We start from the raw sequence: 18,910 nt of genomic DNA, 5'->3' as shown, positions 1-18,910 counted from the left end.
GCTTCTATGAAAATATGGACACAGCCATCATTATTTATAGGTTTGCACAGTGGATTCTTGGAATTATCGCTCCAGCCAAGGAACTTAGGAATTATTTTTAAAAGTTTAAAGTACTATAAACCTGGTGCTATGGATTCTGTGTAATTTATGGATCGGGCTCGATGCTGTGTTTGAACTGTTACACGGTAAAAGACTTTGTCTCCCGTTCCTGCGATGGGTTGTTAGAGACGTAAATCCGTGTGTGGTGAGGCAGTGAGCCCGGCTCTGGGGTCTCCCAAGGGAAAGGAAACAAGTCCCTTCAGAATATAAATCCAGTGAACTTACTACAGTGTACACGTTGAACCGGAGGAAAGAGAAAGTGTCTGGGTGACAATGACCATTATTTATACATGAATTATCTTCTTTTAAAAGTCAGAGTCCAGTGGCTCCGACCGTCGGGGCGGTGAGTGTAACTGCTGAAGAGCATTGCCCGTCTGCCCTTTTATTTATTAACACTCTGACCATCCACGTCTTTCGGAATCCCTTTCTCCACAGCTGTTGGCACCCCATCCTCACGTGTGTCACTCCAGGGTCACAGGGTGGCTGCTGGAGCTCCAGACCCCGCAGGACACTCGGACAGGAGGCAGGCACGCTGCCACCAGCACCTGCCAGGGTGATGGTGACAGCTGCCTTTCCTGTGTGTCTCTGCGTCCGTCCATCAGCGGTGTTTCCCGCAGAGGAAGCCAGCCCACTCCCTTCATTAGCTAGAAACAGGGCACACGCATCCTCCAACAAGGGGGGGTGCGTAGGGCGTACCCAGGACGGGGGGTCCCCTGAGACTTTCGGCTGCTTTGTGCTCCAGTGCACCCCCGACACAGAGAAGCAGGAGCTGCCTGGGGCTGTTTTCTGTGCTTCCTGCAGAGGGCGCCCCCATCCCTCCCCTGGTTCGGCTTCTTGCTCCGTATTCTTCTGCCCCCATCACTGCCGTCCTATGGGGCCCTCCCGGCGGCCTGGATGTGCTCGGGGCACGTAAGACGTCAGAAAGCCAGGGTCTCGCACCAGAGGACTTTTTGTGTCCCCAGTGCTGGGACCGAATGCCAGCACCCTACGAGGGAGGCCCTTCCCCCACTCACACGCGGGCTTAGAGGGGACACATAGTTAGGAAGTGATGGAACCCCCTCTCGTGCCCGGGTCTTAGACTCCGGCTCTAGATAGCCTGAGCGCGGAAGACACTCTGAGGAGGGCTAAGCCTGGGGACACCCACGGCCATTCCTCAGGCCAGCTCTGGCTGCCGATGCCTTTTAGGGCGGGGACCATGGTTGGTGACATGGAGGCTTTTGTTTTAGAAGGGTTGGGCGTGTTTAGAAAAGAGCCACAGCTGGTATTGCATTGAGCGCCACCCTGGGTAGCCTTATGGGCAAGGCTGGTGATGGAAACCCCACCAAGGTCAAAGAGCGAAAGAAGCCAAGTTCAAGGCTAGGTCAGCCCTCAGGTCAGGGGAAGTTCCCACAGGCCATTGTTGGGCGCAGTTCCTTCTGTGACCAGCAGAGGGCGGGGCTCCCCTCCTCACCGTGGGCTCCGTGGGACCTGCTTTGTCTTTACCCTTCCCTCTCCTTTGGCCTCCGGTCCCCACCCTGGGGGATGCCCTCTGGACCCTCTTCCATTGGTTCCCTAAGAGCCTGGACAGAGACTACGGCTGGAGCAGTTCTTTTTAAGCGTTTGAGTTTGCTGGTTTAATTCTGTTCTGTGACGGGTAAGGAAGGGTCCCTGGAGCCTCAGGAGAAACCTCAGGTCTGGAGGGCAGGAGCCGACGTGGGTCTTGAGGATGCTGAGCCCCCCACCTTTGGAGCAGCGATGCGTCGACGCCTCTGCGCGCCATCATTGATTCGGTCAACGGATACCCGCTTCCTGGCCACCTGCAACGCCCCAGGCTTCTGCCTGACAAAGACCCCTGAACTCACGGTGGCGACCTGGTGGGGTCCCAGGTCCTTGGGCCATCAGCTCCGCAGGGGTCGTCGACACGCGAGGGGTCTCCGAGAGCACCGCTAGCGCTGGCCCAGCTCTTGCCACGTGACCCCTGGGAACGGCCGGGCAGGAGTGACCATGCTCTTTCTGAGATGAGGAGTCACAGTTCCAGAGGGGGGTCCCCAGCCTGCAGCTGGTACCATAGGGCCTGTGTGGGACCCAAAGCATGTGCCCTTTTGTCCCTCCCTCACCTGGGGTCCCTTCTGTGTCACCAGCTGCAGGGATCCTCTGGAGACCCACTTCCGCCTTCAGCACTTTGGCGTTCACCGCGCTCATGACAAGGACCACAAGACACTGCACGGACTGGGTCCACACCCCCTCCTCCAGCCTAGCTCACACCCTGGCCCCTCACTCTGCCTCCTTTTGGGGACTTCAGAGCTCTGTGCTGCTTCCACCTCATGGCCTTTGCCCAGACAGTTCCCTCAGCCTCCTTGACTTGTCTGATTAATCCCACTGAGACTTCAGTTTCAGGAAGAGCATCGACTTCCTCAGACCAGGCTCTGCCCACCCAGGTTGGGTATCCCTCACTCTGTGTTCACTGAAATCAATGGATTGATCGACTGCTTAGTTCTGAATCCTCTCTTCTCTGCAAGATCACGAGCTCTTAGAATTCGGGGTCCAATAACATCTTGTTCATTGTGGTATTCCCAGAAAAATCATAAGTTTTGTCACAAAACAGATAACTCAGGAAATATTTGATGGATGGTAATAATCTGCATCTTTTAAAAATTGAGGTATAGTTGAGGTACAATGTTCTCTAAGTTTCAGGTGTACAGCCTAGTGATTCACAGTTTTTGTATTTTTCATCTGCACTTTGTGTAAGAAGGAAACCAACTCTGGAGACGCCTGTGGGCGGAACTGGGCCTCTGTGTGGTCCTTTTTCCACACACCTGCTAACAAGGGGCACGTCTGTGTGTACAGGTGGCTCTGCCAGCCTCAGAGTCACCTCCGCCGCGGTGTCCCCACCACGGCTGCCCCGGGCAGAGGAAGGCCCTCCCTTTCCTTCACCACCTCGTGTTTTCAGAAGGGACGAATTTTACAGGCTTCGCCATCTTTGTAGGTCTTCGAGGCAGCTGTGTTGAGGCTGTCAGGGCCGCCCAGAGTCAGCAAATGGCTTTGGGTTTCTGATCGGGGGCCAGAAGGGTGACCCCTGGGAGGGCTTCAGTCTGATTCGGAGCCCAGGGCAGGGACAGGGGAGGCTGAAGTGTGACTGTGCCTAGCGGAGGGGAGAGGTGGAACCCGGTCATTCTTCAGATCAAAAGCTCAGCCCAGGTGTCTCTGTGTACCTGGTTTTGTTTTTTTTGTTTTTGTTTTTTTTTTGTTTGTTTGTTTTTGTGGTATGCGGGCCTCCCCCTCTTGTGGCCTCTCCCGTCGCGGAGCACACGCTCCGCACGCGCACGCCCAGCGGCCACGGCTCACGGGCCCAGCCGCTCCGCGGCATGTGGGATCCTCCCAGGACCGGGGCGCGAACCCGGCTCCCCTGCATCGGCAGGCGGACGCGCAACCACTGCGCCACCAGGGAAGCCCCCTGGTTTTGTTTTTTAAAACAGCCTTATTGAAATACTTTATGAACCATAAAGGTCTCCTGTTTAAAGTGTAAAATTCCATAGCTTTTGGTATATTTACAGAGTGGTGAAACCATCCCCATAATCTTACTTTAAAACACTTAGAACCTTTCTGTCACCCCAAAAAGAAACCCCTTCCTCATGAGCAGTCACTGCCTTTGCTTCCGTGCCCCCTCCCTGCCCTAGGTAACCACTAATCTGCCTTCCGTCTCTGTGGACATTTCACATAATGGAATCATATAGTATATACATGTATATTTGTGTGTGTGTGTGTGTGTATGTGACTGGCTTCTTTCACTTGGAACACTTTCAGGGTTCAACCATATTGTCGCAGGTATCAGGATTTTATTCCTTTGTATGGCTGAATAATGTTACATTGGATGGATACACCACATTTTATTTATCCATTTATCATGGATAAATAAAGACCCCCTTGGGACCCTCCAGGCTGGGACCTGCGGACAGCAGCCTCCTGCACCCCTTGTGGGCCAGATCTTCCCAGGCCTCCGGCCGGCCCTGGTCTGGGCGTGGATAACTTGGACGGCCCGAGTCTCTCCTGCGGGCAGTTCACCAGACTTTTATTTCTACTGATCAGTAGAGGTGGGGTCACTAATGTTCTTAAACCTCGAACTATTTTTTATTATGGGTCATTTCAAAGCCAGAGAAAAATATAATGACCAGCGCCATCTCTACCCGACTCAAATCAATGTTGTGCCAACATATATGCTGAAGAGCTAACATATTTGGTTGTCACCCTTGTCTTCTGTCCCTCACCTCCACGGGAACTCCTGGAGCAAATGCTAAGCCTTACGCTTTTCTATGCGTTGAAGCCCCGCCATGCAGTTAGGGGGAGTGGGAGAATGGGCACAGCCGTGTCGACTGTCCGAAGGGACTCGAAATGGTTTTAGGTGGTACGTACACGGGCGAGGCATTAAGGGACGTTGGCGTCTATAGACAATCCTTGTGTTCTTCGTCCTCCCCACACGCGGCAGGGAGGCTGCGTTCCTATCGCTGGAGTGATGGCTTCCTTTAAAATGCATTTAAGGGCAGATTGATTTAAAGCAAAACCTCAAGTCCGTAGCAGTACGGGTTCTGAGTAGGGGAGGCCCTGAAGCGTAGGGGTGGGGGACAGACAGCGGGCCGACGCCGCGGCCACCCCTCTCCTGCCTTCCTCTCGCACGTGCCCCTGGGCTGCCATCCGCCCCCCGACCCGCTGGTCCGTCTCTGTATCCGCTGCCGGCCGGCCTACCTCAGGCCTCCTCACGCAGGCGTGGGACGTGCTGATGGCGTGGCTGGGGGGCTTCCTGAGACCTGCCTGTGTTTGGGCCGGGACTCGGCTCGGCTCTCGGGGGCTGCCGGAGGACACGCTTGGAGAGACCGCGGGCCGGGAGCCTCGGCCCTGCCTGTCCTGGCTTGTGACCCAGGCAGGGGTGCTTGCCTCTCTGAGTTGCCCTCACCTCTCAGGTGGAGGCTACAGCAGCTCACACCCCAGAGGTGCGTGAGGAAGAAGTGATGCCCCCCCCCCCGGCCCAGAGCCAGGTGTGTCACCATGCAGCACATTTTTACGTGGATAAAAAGTATTTAGCGGGGGCTTCCCTGGTGGCGCAGTGGTTGCGCGTCCGCCTGCCGATGCAGGGGACACGGGTTCGCGCCCCGGTCCGGGAGGATCCCGCGTGCCGCGGAGCGGCTGGGCCCGTGGGCCGTGGCCGCTGGGCCTGCGCGTCCGGAGCCTGTGCTCCGCAGCGGGAGAGGCCACGGCAGAGGGAGGCCCGCATACCACAAAAAAAAAAAAAAAAAAAAGTATTTAGGGAAACGTCCTACCGGTTTCCTCTTTGTTTCATGGTATGTGTTGACAAGTGCAATGAAATATTCTGGTGGGGGGACATGTATTGATTTATTGGTGGCCATTCTCGGCTCTGTCCTCCCGGCCGCCGGAAGACCCATTGGGGGTGTTTCTGCGTCTGGATCCCCAGTGCCTGGCGTGGTGCTCAGATTACTGGAAGGGAGGGAGGGAGGGAGGCTTGCTTTCTCTGAGGGGACCCCGCTGCTAAGAGCCCAGAGCTCCATGTGCGGTGAGGACCCACATTTCCCCACACCTCAGCGCCGCCCTTGGCCCTTCACTGGGGTTCACCCAGCACCGCCAGGTGCTCCCCCCTGCACCCCAGCCCTGCTTCAGGTGCTGGCCGGATACGAAGAAGCAGCCCCAGGAAGGTCCCCAGCCCCTGCCCAGCTTCAGGACCCCTGGCAGGCTCCTCTGAGCCCCAGCTGTTCTCATCACCCACAGTGGGGCTGAGAGCAGCACCCTCTACCTGGGGTGGCTTGAGGGGCTGAGACAGCATCCTGCCCATCGGAGCGTCTCTGCACAGCAAGGCCGGTCCTGGGTGCACCCTCCCCCGGTGTCCCTGTGGCCCTGGCCCCTGAGGGTCTGGCCCCCTTCTCAGGACAGGCTGTGTGACACAGCTCCCCTTTCTGTGTCCTTTACTGGGCCTTCCTCTTCTTCATCGCCCGAGCCTTAGCTGGAGATGTGGGAGTTGCCTCTGTTTCTCCCACACCACCATCTAGAAGGGTGAGAATTGCTCATTTGCCCCTTGGGGGGCACCTCTGTAAGTGGCAGCCCTAGGCGGTGTCACCTCCCTTGCCTGGTCTCATCAACTCCATCAGGGAATCTGGGGGAGGCCTCCCCGGAAGGTGCCACGTGCCCCTCTGCGTCTCTCCTCCCCGGCGAGGGGCTGGGGGCCTGGGGGAAGGAGGGCTGGGCAGTGGGGAGGAGGCTGTGGTGGGCGGGGACAAAGCTCCGGAGTGCCCCACCCCCCCATCCCACGGTGGGTGGCCTCCAGATCCCCGAGAGAGGAAGGGCCCTGGAAACCTCTGCCTGAAGCTGCAGGGGAGATTAGGCCCTGACCTCCGAGGGAGGCACCCTCAGGGTCCCCTCCCCGCCAGCTGGGAGCCGAGGAAGCGGGATGTGGAATCCTTGTTTCCGGAGCGCGGCTGCGGTGGGAGTGGGCGGTTCAGAGCTCGGGATTCAGCCCCCTCCCTCGGGGCGGGCAGCGTGCAGTTCAGGTATTTGAGACCCCGCCCCATCCCCACGCTGGCTCTCGCTCCCCTCTCTCGTGACGTCAGGCTCCTCTCGCGGGGCATGATGGGAGAATCCTAATGTTTTCCAACAGATGCTCCAAGAACAGCTTTCAGATTAAAGCAATCGCCAGAGCAAAGATTCTTCTTTTTTCCTTTTTTTTCCCCCCCGGGGGGTGGGAGGTGGGGTGGGGGGAGGGAGCGCACCCAGGAATTCTCGGGCATCACCCCCTGCCCCAAGCACGCAATAAACACTGACAAGAAAAAGTTTTTATTTCCTGGTTCAACTTTTTTTTTTTTTTTTCCTGGAATATAGACTGAAGAATGGGAATAAACACGAATAAATAACAGAGCGAGGCCGCGCACGCCGGGATGCGCCTGGCTGCAGCCGCGAGGCTATTGTCTCACCGCCCTGAAGCCAGCCCCGGCCTCGTCCTCCGGCTTCTTCCCTTTCCCCGTGCTTTTTGATTTTCCTTTTTAAAAAGACGCCCCCTCCAGTCCCCTGGCCAGTGACCTTGGCCTCCTCGGATGCTCTGATTACACGCGGCTCGCTCCAACTTGCCCCCGCGCCGGCCGGGCCCATGGCCGCGTCCGAGGACGGGAGCGGCTGCCTCGTGTCGCGGGGCCGCTCGCAGAGTGACCCCAGCGTCCTCACCGACTCCTCGGCCACGTCCTCCGCGGACGCCGGGGAGAACCCAGGTAACGGGGTGGGCGGGGAGGGCGGGGAGGGCCGGGGCAGGGGGCGCTGGGCGCAAGTCCCCGTTGCTGCTGCGTGCTGGGGCCGCATCTGCGGGGCCGCGGCAGGACCCGGCCGCTCAGGCTCCCCATAAGGCGGCGGAGCCCTTTGTCCGGGGAGGCGCCGGTTCCCCGGGCAGAGCCCGGCCCTCCTTGCGGCTTGGTGGGCTCTGCCGGCCCCGCCGAGGGGCTTCCGTTCTTTGGGTGCTGACCAGCTGGGGGCCGGGAGTCAGACCTGTGGCCGCCTCTCCCAGCGCCGGCTCCGAGCTCTGCTTCCCCGCCCCCGCGGCCCCAGCTCCGGTGGCCCCGGCGGCCCGCCTGGGGCGTCCCCCGCCCGGGCAGGGCAGCGCTTATGCGGCCGCCGCGCAGAGGGCTTCCGCGGGGCGCCCAAGTCGGCGGGGCCTGGCGCACCTGGGCGCGCCCGCCCGCCTCCCGGGACAGGTGTGCTGGCAGAGCCTCCACTGGGAGATGAAGGGCATGCGTGCACCAGGACGGAGCCTGATTTCATTAAATTGTATGGACTTCGTTCATTCCCCCACTCCCCGCGGCAGCGTCGAGTGTTTAGGTGATAAATCCGGTCACAAAGGAGTCTATACGGCTTGATTGATTACTTTCCAAAGAGGAAGAAAGGCCTAATAAAGCAGGAGGGGGGCGGTGGGAGGTGGGCTGTGCGCCCCGTCACCATGGAGACGCAGGAAGCAAAGTGATCATTAAAACCTTTCTCCACCAGAAGGCAATTTTCACTTCACAGGGAGAAGTCTGAGCTTCTGAAACGTAGGGTTCAAAAAAAGAATCAAAGCTGGTGTTTTGGTATCACGCCACAGGACTCCATTCGAATCTTAGAGGAGCACCATCCTGTCACAGGTTCTGTTTTGACAATAAGTTGCTCTTACCTTCCTTTGAGGATCGTCCCTCTCTCAATTCACTGACCCCAGATGGGGACTTGATCACGCTAAATGGTGGGCGTCAAACTCCAGATGCTCCCCGGGGCTGGGGTGAACCGGCCTTGTGGGGAGGGATTCCTTCGCTTCGCTGGAACACACAGGAGCTTCCCTATTTAACTGCCAAGAAAGGCCGGTTAAAGGCAGCTCTGTGGGCGCCAGGGCCCGATCTGAAATTTTAAACAATAAACCCATGCAAGGCTTGTAAGATTTCTTTGTTAGGACTATTGACACTGTCATTTGGTCAAACTAAGGTACCCACCGGAGGAGATCCCTGGCTTTTTTTTTTTTTTTTTTCATATCTGGGAGGGCGAGTTAATTTCCTGGGAGTTTCCAGCAGAGGCAGCTCTACGCAGACCCTTCAGGCTTTAATTAATCCATTTCTTAGAAATCTGGGGTTAAGCCCTCAGCACTCCGGGATGGATTGGTTTTCTCTGTGTTGGAGATGCACATACATGACTGTTCCAATTACGGAAGTTGAGTGGCTCGTCATGAGAAAATCCTTTTCAGCTCCTTTTGTCTCCCTGGCAGTAAAAGGAAGCAAACTTGAAACAGGAATTATGGAGGATTTAGCTTTTTGGCTGTCTGTGAGTTGATGCCTCCGTGGGTGGGAACAGAGGGCTTGACAGGTGTCTCGTGCCGGCCCACCTGGGAGAGAGGTGGAAGGGCTTGGATGTCCGTGATTAAGCCATACCGCGGGGGGGGTGGCTGAAAGCCCGAGTCAGTCTCTGGTTCAGATGCTCAAAATGGGACCCAGCGAGCAGATGCCTGAGGTTAAAAAGTCTCTGGTAGGTATCATTCTGTGAGTGGTAGACCCTTCCTCAAAAGCAAAAATCAATGAAGTATTTAAGGACTGTGTTAAGCACAGGAGTTCTGGTAGAAAGAGGTTCAGAATCGTCAAGTTGGAAGCGACCTGGGAGCTTGAAGCGGGAAGGGTGGATTAGGGGAGCATTATCTACGACTGCTTTGTTTGGTTGGCTTGGCACGTGTTCGCATGCCTCCATCGATGGGGGACTCGCTTCTTTTTGATGCGGTGCATGCTTCTCTTTGGGCAGACCCATTTAAGAAGTCTCTTTCAGATGGTTTGGGAAGGTCTGCTGTCAATCCGTTCTGATGTGATCTTCTCATGATGCATGTCACGTGGGTATTCAGAGAGTCTGGTGTTGTGAGTTAGTTATCGCCCCACCTGAGTCACTTCTTCGCTAGGTTGAAGAGTCCCAGCCCCTTGACTCCCTTTGCCCTGTCGGACCTCTCCCGCTTGTCTGCCTGCTGCTCTAAAGAGCTACTTCTGAAATGTGAAGCTCAGGAGCCAGCAGTGCAGTAACCCGGTGCAAAGTCAGGTAGAAGGGTCACCTCCTTCCATCCACGTTCTATGGTTTTATAAAAACAGCCCAAGGTTGCATTTACCCTTTCCCCCTCTAAAATGCATCCTTAATGCATCAACATTCTCACCACAAAAGCTCAGAACATTATGGGAAAGGTAAGCAATGACACCCCTTTCTGTCACTCTCCAGAGGTTATCTCTGTGATGAGTTCGGCGGAGCATCTGGACCTTCTCCTACATGTTTATATCTACAGGTTCTTGGGGAAAGGCATTTAAAAGAACTCGAGTGGTAACACACTGTATGGAAGGGTCTTCAATTTGGGTTTCTACTCAGCACTGGGTCTCGGAGAGCTCCCTTTCTTAATAACCACGTAGTGTCCCAGGGAATCTGTTTTTCTCAGTTGAGCTATTAGATATTTGTGTTTCCAGTTTTTAACTGTTACAGGCGACACAGCAGTGGTCATCCAGGCAAAGCCTTCTTGTGCTTCTTTGTGAATTTCCTCTAGGGTGTATCTGGGTCACAGGAGACTCACACTTAAAATTTTTCTGATATTGCATCCTCCTGGAAAATGGACCATTGATGCTGCTTCAGAGTCTGAGAGCACCCTTTCTCCAGAGCCTTGCCAGCACCTGAGGTCATCAGTCTGGTTTTCTCTCACACGAAGGGTGACGGGGGGTGTCTCGTGTTTATCTGTGGCTCTTTGCTGGTGAGCGTGAACATCTTTTTGTGGCCTTATTCGTGCGTTCAGTCTCTCAGCGGCCAGGGACTGCGTGGCAGGGATGAAAGATTTTCCCAGAGGGTCACCCTGATGCTCTTTCCACCTCGTTACGCCATTCACCATTCTTTGGGCAGCTTTACAGCGTTCTTCACTGCAAACCCTTACTCTGTACCCACAAGCATGGTTAAGATTTCCCCCAAAACTTAAAATTAAAAAAGGGCAACTCGGCATCCCGTCACCTCGCCTCCCTCCGAGGGGTTCATACTCGGGAGGAGGAGTTTTGCTTTTTCTCGTTCCATTAGCTCTCAGGCCATGGGATGGGCTCTGCCCTGGCGTTGGTCCCGTGTGGACCTCCTTCTGGTCCAAACCCACGTCACCTCCTCATCTTGTCCCTTCAGTGCTCTTGCCTGCTCACCCCCCGCTTCCTGACACCCTCTCCTCCCTGGGTTTCCCCCGCATCCTGCGGCACCTCTTCCCAGCCCATCGCATGGGGCTTCCCCCAGGGCCTTCTTCCTCCACTGTCAGCTCTCTCCCTGGTTCCCAGATGCCAGGACCAGAGACTGAGCCAGGAGTCACCCCGGACAGCTGTTGAGAATGTTTCCGTGGGGACTGGCAGTTTGTCTTTTTAAAGATTCTGCTGTGCAACCAGGTGGGGGGACCCCTTTGATCTAGGGCGGGTTTCTCAACCTCAACACAGCTGACACTGGTAATGGGATCCTTCCCTGCTCTGGGGGCCGTCCTGTGCATTGTAGGATGTTTAGCAGCCTCCCTGGCATCTGTCCACTAGACAACAGTAGCACCCCAGTGCCTGGTTGTGACCATCGAAAAATGTCCTCATACGTTGCCAAATGTCCCCTGGGGGCAGAATCTCCCTGGAGAACTGCTGATGTAGCTCTTTCATTGTCAAACCCTAGCGTGTATCAGGATCAGCTGCAAGGATGGTTAACCGCCCCCCCCCCCACCCAGTGTTTCCAGTTCAGCCTGTCTGTGGTGGGTGCCAGTGAGGTGCATTTCTAACACGTGACCACGTGATGCTGATGGTTCGGGTCAGGTGACCACACCTGGGTACCCGTTGAGCCTAGTCCTCAGCCACGGTCTCAGTCTCTGCTAACAAGTTCTGTGTGTGTGTGTGTGTGTGTGTGTGTGTGTGTGTGTGTGTGTCTGTCTATGTGTGTGTCCATGTGGGACCTGCCCTGACCTGTCTGGCTCCTGAGCTCCAGACCTCTGGGTCCTGCTGACCTCTGCTTGCCCAGGTCTCGGGCTGATCTTACCTCCTCAGAGGGCCCTCTTTGTTCACCTGATGAGACGAAGTAGCTCCCCTGCCCCCACCGCCCAGAAGCCCTTCCTCCGTGCCGATTTGCTCGTGATGTGATTCTCATCACCACCTGGGACTCTGGGCTCACTCTCGGTGGGCCGTACTCCCTAGGCCAGGAGCACAGCACAGACTTCGCCCACAAGAGGCCTCGGTAAGCATCTGTGGAGCCAGGCACAGTGTCTTAGTGGACGAGGCCTGGGGCTGGCCAGATGGCTGGACAGGGCCTCCGTGGATAAGCAGCTCAGTGACAGCCCGAGAGTGGCTGGCAGGTCAGTGTGGAGGAGGCTGGGACCACGTCTTTCTGCAGGGACAGAGCCATCTCTGCTTATGGCCTGGAGAGGGAGAAGCCTCTCAGAGCATCCACTTCCCTCCTGAGCTGCAGACAGACTCACAGACACATCCCCACCCCAGACTCCAGGCTCAGGCATCCCTTTGCCTGAACCTTTCATTGGCGCCCCAGCGCGGGGTGGGGACGAGGGGGTCACAGCCTGCTTTCTCCACGGCGTGGTTCCCCCTGGCTTCGTTCCTTGCACGTTCCCTTGCTCCGGAGTCCTGAGTTTTGGGGATCTCACTCTTGCAGAGTGTCTCCATGGCTTAATTAGCGGTAGAACTATGCAGTAATTACCTGTCAGCTTTTCTTGGGGGTTATTAAAAATAAAGGCTGCACGCTTAAAGAAATATGGAGTTTAGAAAACTTAGAATTTTTTTTGCTCATGAAAGTACTGCACGTCCCTCATAGAAAATGATCGGAGGCTTTTGAAACTTCCGTTCCTCAGCCCCTCCTCACCCTAATGCGACACGGAAGGCAGTGACAAGGGACAGCTTCATCCCTGGGACCTTCCAAGGTGCCAGGTGTGGCTCCTCAGCAGAAGGCCAGCCACGGTCAGAGCCCAGGGTCCACCTCCCGCCCCACCCCATCCCTCTTGGTCACTTCAGCCACTTTCCTTCTCCTCGCTGGTCACTCTTTGAAATGATCTCACTTATTTGACCAGCTAACTTATTCTCTGTCTCTCCTGCCACATAGCACCCAATACAGTAGCCACTAGCTACTTATGGCAATTTAAATCTAAATGAAATAAACTAACCTTAAAATGTTCTTTCCTCAGTTGCACTGGTCACATTTCAAGCGCCCAGTTGCCACGTGTGGCTGGCGGCTGCCGTGTTGGATGGTGTGGATCTAAAACATTCCATCCTTGGCGGCTCTGTCAGACAGCACTAATCGGGGGAAGACCCTGAGGGCAGGGTCTTGTCCCTTGTCCTCTTGGCCGAGCTGCCCTTGGCTGTTCCCTCCGCCCCCGTGGATGTTTGTTGATTGAACGGATAAGTGGTGGTGTAATTGACACGGTCATAGAGCTCTTCTGCTGGAGCCCCTTGGCTGACCATCTCACGCCCTTAAGGGGAGGACACCCAAGCAGAAGTCATTTCTTATCCCCACAGGATTAATTTATTTCAATTCATTGAGCTCCTCCAGAGAACCTAAAATGTGCCATGGTTGACCCTGCCTGGATGGGTCTCTTTGACAAAGAGAACAATGACAACTGAAGAGATTCTTTGCCTGGAATTGGATGAAGGGGTCCCAGGCCTGTCTCTGCCACAGACACGCTGTGTGACCTTGGGCAAGTCGTTTCACCTCCTCTGAACCTCCATTTCCTGTCTGTAACATGGTGGTAGGTAATGTCCATAACTCCAGGTGGGGGAGGATTACTGAGCTGTTGTCTGTAACAGACACTAGTCGTTGGTTTCTCAGCTGTGAAGAGGCAAGGCTCTCCTAGGACATCCCCTAATCGCCTGGAGATAATTCCACCTTCTGTGAATAAAGTCGGAAGGGTGCAGACCCTGTGATGAAGACGTGGAGACAGCCTGTGGGTTGATCTGCAGCCCCTCCTCTAACTGGCTCTGTGTCAGGGCCAAGCTGGTCAACCTCTCTGGGCTTCATTTCCTCCACCTGTGAAACGTGAGTTAGTGCTGCGTGGGCCTGGCCGCGGTCCCTGCGAGGACTCGGGGACCCATGCCCCTCCGTGTCTCAGAACAGTGAGGCCACAGGGTCCGTCCTCAGGAAGCGGTGATGAGAAGGAGGAGGAGGGTTCCGCTTCCGATTCTGATTCTGGTCTACCCAGAGGGCAGCAGCAGCTGCCGTGTGGACATGTTGGTTCTAACAGTCTCCCCAACAGCCCGCGGCTCCTGACCTCACCTGCCCGTTCCCACACCGACCCTTTCCTACTGCCCGCAGCCTCCCTCCCTGCCCGTCCCCAGGTCCATCCAGCCATCCTCATATGCTGCCCCCCCGGCCCCCTTCCTGCCTCCCTGCCCCCGACTGCAGGCCTATTGGAGTCTCCCCACCTTCTTTAAGTTATTGACTTTGGTTCTCTAATTATGGGATAGCACATTGGTGGTCTTGAAATCAGATTTGAATGTATATATAGATATTTTTTATTGTTTTATGAATTTGGTGACCTCTTAGGGAAAGGTGCCTGTCTTGAAGGACTTGAAGGTGACTCATTTTAACACTAGGTCTGGGAGTGGCCAGACCACCTGCAGGAGGCTGTGGGTGTGGAGGATGGGAATGTTCCAGGCCCCTCACCCATGCTTCCACCAGAGCATCATGTTCAGGGTGGATGTCAAATGTCACAGGAATAGAGGCGAAAGGAAGACGTTTGAATGTCAACAATGTACATCAGAGGGTTTGAGACCTACCATTATTGAATTTGAGAGCTGGGATCTATTCCATGTCCTATAAAATGGTTTAATCCAGGCCCCCAACCGCAGTGTCCACAGGGGCTGGTACCCCGGAAAACGGCCGAGTCAGGGGGTGGGATTTTGCACAGAACTGTTATCACCAGGCAGGAATGTGGTCCCAGGGGGACCCGAGCATCCTATTTTAAGAGACATGCTGGAAATCCAGATTTTCATGCGAAATGTGATTTTTAAATATTAGCAAGTTTGTCAGTTAGGGATTGGTTTGGCTTCATGTAATAGAAAACCTAAGCAGTACTGGTTACAATAAGAGCGGGGGCATTTTACTTTCACCGGAAGTGCGGGCAGCACACCGGCCTCCCTGTCTCAGGGCCAAGGCTCTGCGATTTCCTTGCCGGCTCCTGGGGACAAGAGGGTCGCTGTAGCTCCAGCAACACATACGCTTTCTAGGCAGGAAGGAGGGGATGGTGACGGGTGGAGGCGTGTCCAGCTGCCTTGGTCCTGACCTGGCTTTCCTGGGAGCCCCGCCCAGTGACATCCGCTTACACCTCCTTGGCCAGAAGGGTGTCAAACAGCCACTCCCACCTGCAGGGCCTGGGAAATGGGGCGTTTGTTTGTTTGTTTGTTTTTAAAATTGACTATATTTATTGCAGTATAGTTGTTTTACGATGTTGTGTTAGTTTCTGCTGTACGGCAAAGTGAATCAGCTTATATGTATACACATAGCCTCTCTGTTTTGGATTTCCTTCTCATTTAGGTCACCACAGAGCCCTGAGTGGGGTTTCCTGTGCTATATTAGTTACCTATTTTATACATAGTATCAGTCGTGAATATATGTCAGTCCCAATCTCCCAGTTCATCCCCTCCTTTCCCCTTGGTGTCCGTACGTTTGTTCTCTACGTCTGTGTCTCTATTTTTGCTTTGTAAATAAGATCGCCTCTACCAGTTTTTTCAGATTCCACATATATGCCTTAATCTACAATATTTTTATTTCTCTTTCTGACTTACTTCCCTCTGCATGACAGTCTCTAGGTCCATCCATGTCTCTACAAATGACCCAATTTGTTTGTTTGGTTTTTTTTGGTTGTTTGTTTGGGGTATGTTCACGGCTACCCCTAACAAGAGCAGGTTCAGAAGATGTGAAGAATGAGAGTGACTGCCAGGTGGTCATCTACTGTCCTCCTCACTTAAAAACAAAGCACGTGACCCCAGCCCAGCATATCTGGGGCCACGTGTGGCCGGTAGGCCACCCTTGGAAAGCTCACGCAGAATCTCAGGGGAAGCTGAAGCACTTTTTATACTTAGGATATTTCTTTACCGAAAATTAAAGGTTGGACTAAGATGTGTGACTCAAGCCTGAACATTATGTCCATCCAAATTTTATTTAATAATATTTATCCCGGGAACAAGACTGACCCTCACATAGCTGACAGTCTGGTAAATCATCAGTGGCTGGAGTGAAAATGTGCTTGTTGTCAGCTCTGTGTTACACATGGGGCATCTTACTTGTATTTAATCTTTCTCCAAACCCTTGAGGTAGGGGTCAGAGGGTGAGAGGGCCATGGGCACATGTGTATGAAGAGCAGTTTGAATCTAGGTGAGTTTAATGCCTGGCCCACTCGGTATGCCCCGCCCCCCCTGCATGCTCTGCCCCCCCCGGAATGCCCCCCCCCCCACCCCGCCCTGCCTGCCCTTTACCGGCTTCATTATGCATCTTACAGGGAGGCCTTCTGTGCTTTAGATGAAACAGATCCCTGTGTTTATCCCATTCCTGGTTCAAGCAACCTGTCCCACAAATGTATGCACATCTGTAGTCGCATAAACACACAGACACAAGATGTACTCTTCATTTTCCCAGTTCATTTAACTAGCATGGCCACTAGGACAAGATTTATGTATTGAAGGTCAGGCAAGGTGATGGCAGAGAACCAGGCGTGGGCAGAGTTGTGGAAGGTCCTGTCTTTAATGGGCTGGGGCGAGTCATCTGGGTGGGTCTCTTGGCAACACACCTTATCTCGTGGCTGTGACACAAGTAGACTTTGACATCGATTAGTCAGCAGTCAGAAAATGAATTTGCCAAGACCTGAGCGGAGGGTGGGCGCTGTGGCTGTAGACTTAATAAATATGTTTATTGCACACTGTTATGCAGCTGTTTTAGATGTAACACTTTGTTAAAGTTGCTGGCTTGGCCTTAGTACTGTTACTCATGAGTGGTATTGTCATTACTTAATTTTTTGGTCCCATTACTTCTTGGAAGTTTGTATCCATGTGCAGGCAGAATTTTTGCCTTGTTGTAATCAGTAGCTCAGGGGATTTAAATAGTCAGGAAGATCTGCCAAAAATGATCTTTCTGCTTCCCTTTGGCAGGAAAACACTGTCTCGGGCAGCGTTAATTGTGGGGTGACTGTGTTTCTGCAGTCACATGAGTCAAGTCATTGCTGACCTTGGCTCATTTGTCAGCAGGGTCTTTTGTGCAGAGCTCCCCAGAGCTCGCCGGTGTCAGGGCTGTGTCCCAGCCTGAGCGTTGCTCTGTGGGGTCCCCTTGGCCTTGCCCCACCTTCTCTGTTTTCCTGTTATCCTCCAGGTGACCAGGGATACACTCTCCGTAGAGAGTGGTAGAAAATGGTCCTCATTCAAGTCACATTTGTTTGCAAACAAAAGGAGAGGGGCTTAAAATATTAATAAAGTAGGAGCGGTCATCCATTGAGGACACACAGGCGTGGCAAAAGTCACTAAGGTGGGATGGGTTTCGGTGAAACGGGGCATGGTTTTGTACATTATCATCTTGTACATGATCATCCATCCCTACGTGTTTATCTGCTGACATGGGAAGCGCTTGCTGTGTGCAGGGGGCATGGTGCGTGGGTGATGTGAAGAAGTGTTGGCCCTCCTGGAAGCTCACCCTCCGGCTAGGGGCATACCGTTTTGACGTGTAAAACGACAGGACACGTATGTAATAAGTACCAGACCTCCCACATTGGCCCCCTTCTGTGTGGCATCCACTTTGTCCTCTGCTGGAGCCTCCAGACCGCCATGCTGCAGTGCTGGGTGCTCTCCGCTCTGCTGTCTGCAGCTGGACAGGATCGACAGCCTCGGCTGGGCGGCTCTTCTCCATGTGCAGCTCATCCACCTTAACCCAGCCGTGTTGTCTCATGGCAGCGGGGGACGTACGCGGAGCCTCTTAGCGTCTGGGGCTCTCGCTTCAGTCTAGTTCTGTTAGAGTGGGCACACACGGTCAGTTTAAGTTCAAGGGGAGGGAATACAGCCTACCCCTTGGTGGGAGGGGCTTGGTCACATTCACGCTGGACTCTCCTGCTGCCTCTACCACGGTGGGGCCTTGACCTTGGGGGGGCCACAGACAAGGTCTCGGGGCGGGGGGGGCTGGCAGGTGCGTGGACTCTGGCGTCCCTTGGTTTGGGGAACTTGGACAGCTCCACCTGACGTCTCTGAACTTTGGTTTCCCCCTACGTAAAATGTCCCTGCCTGGAAGGGTGGTGGTGAGGATCTGGCGGGTTGGTTTCTGTGAAGCATTCAGCATGGCGCCTGGAACTCAGGGAGACCCTGTCGCCATGAGCTGGGGTCCACCCCCACCTATCGTTATGGACACGCTTCCACCAAAGTCCTCTTGGAGGCCTCTGGACATTTTGGCTCATGACAGTGGGAAGCCCTGATTCTGTGCAGTTTTGAGACATCCATGGCTCCTACTGGTGCCTCGAGATCTTGACAGAAGGGTCCCTCCTGGCCTGAGGTCACCACTGCTGGGAGAAGTCAGGCAGCCCTGTAGGACTCTCCCATCCTCCCCCCTGCACGGCCCGGCAGCTGGTTCCAGGGGTCGCTGGCGGGCACTGGGGGCTCCTCCGGGGGGCCACTGTGCCCGGCTTCCTAGTCGGGGAGCTGATCCGGGGGAGCCAGGATGCAGAGGTTGCATAACTGGCCCAACTTAAAGGTCAAGGTCAAAGGCTGAGTCACACTCCAGCTGGGACATGAGGCTGTGAGGCTCTGAGCTGACCGTAGTCCCGGGGCTCCTTGAGGTTGGCTTGGGGCTCAGAAAGGAGGATACGTGGAAGCTGGAGCCAACCGCCGCCTGCTTCTCAACTTCTGTTCTTTCTTCTCCTAATTCTTGCAGCTAGCTGCCTCTGCCTTAATAGGAAATAATGCAAGATTTAGGGATAATTTATTATTTTATCTCGTCTTTTCAGTGGGAAGGGTGAGTAACGGGGGCCATTTAATAACACACAACATGGAACAAATCAAGCGCTGCTTCCTGCTTGCGTTCTCCTGGGCAGGTGCTCTGGGTCGGGGGCACGGGGTCCGCGTCCCGTTTGTCTCCGCCCCGGAATCTCATGGAAGTTGTCTTTTCCTTAAGATCCTTATTGCAAACAGCATTGACTTTTTTTTTTTTTTTTTTTTGCCGTACGCGGGCCTCTCACTGCCGTGGCCTCTCCCGTTGCGGAGCACAGGCTCCGGACGCGCAGGCCCAGCGGCCATGGCTCACGGGCCCGGCCGCTCCGCGGCATGTGGGATCCTCCCGGACCGGGGCA

General features: G+C 54.8%; 1 protein-coding gene across 1 annotated transcript in view; it reads left to right on the top strand.

The window, feature by feature from the left end:
• The first annotated feature begins 6,808 nt into the window (after positions 1-6,808).
• PHACTR3 (phosphatase and actin regulator 3) overlaps positions 6,809-18,910 on the top strand; it is a 202,827-nt gene continuing 190,725 nt past the window's right edge. Inside the window, exon 1 of the mRNA XM_028499893.2 lies at positions 6,809-7,340. Coding sequence (XP_028355694.1) covers positions 7,223-7,340 — 118 coding nt within the window. The 5' untranslated portion in view covers positions 6,809-7,222. The remainder of the gene's footprint in view (positions 7,341-18,910) is intronic.

Source organism: Physeter macrocephalus, chromosome 14 (assembly GCF_002837175.3).
Source record: "Physeter macrocephalus isolate SW-GA chromosome 14, ASM283717v5, whole genome shotgun sequence".
In the NCBI taxonomy this organism is placed as follows: domain Eukaryota; kingdom Metazoa; phylum Chordata; class Mammalia; order Artiodactyla; family Physeteridae; genus Physeter; species Physeter macrocephalus.
The sequence above is the reverse complement of the archived record's forward strand: the minus strand, read 5'-3'. Positions and strand labels throughout refer to the sequence as shown.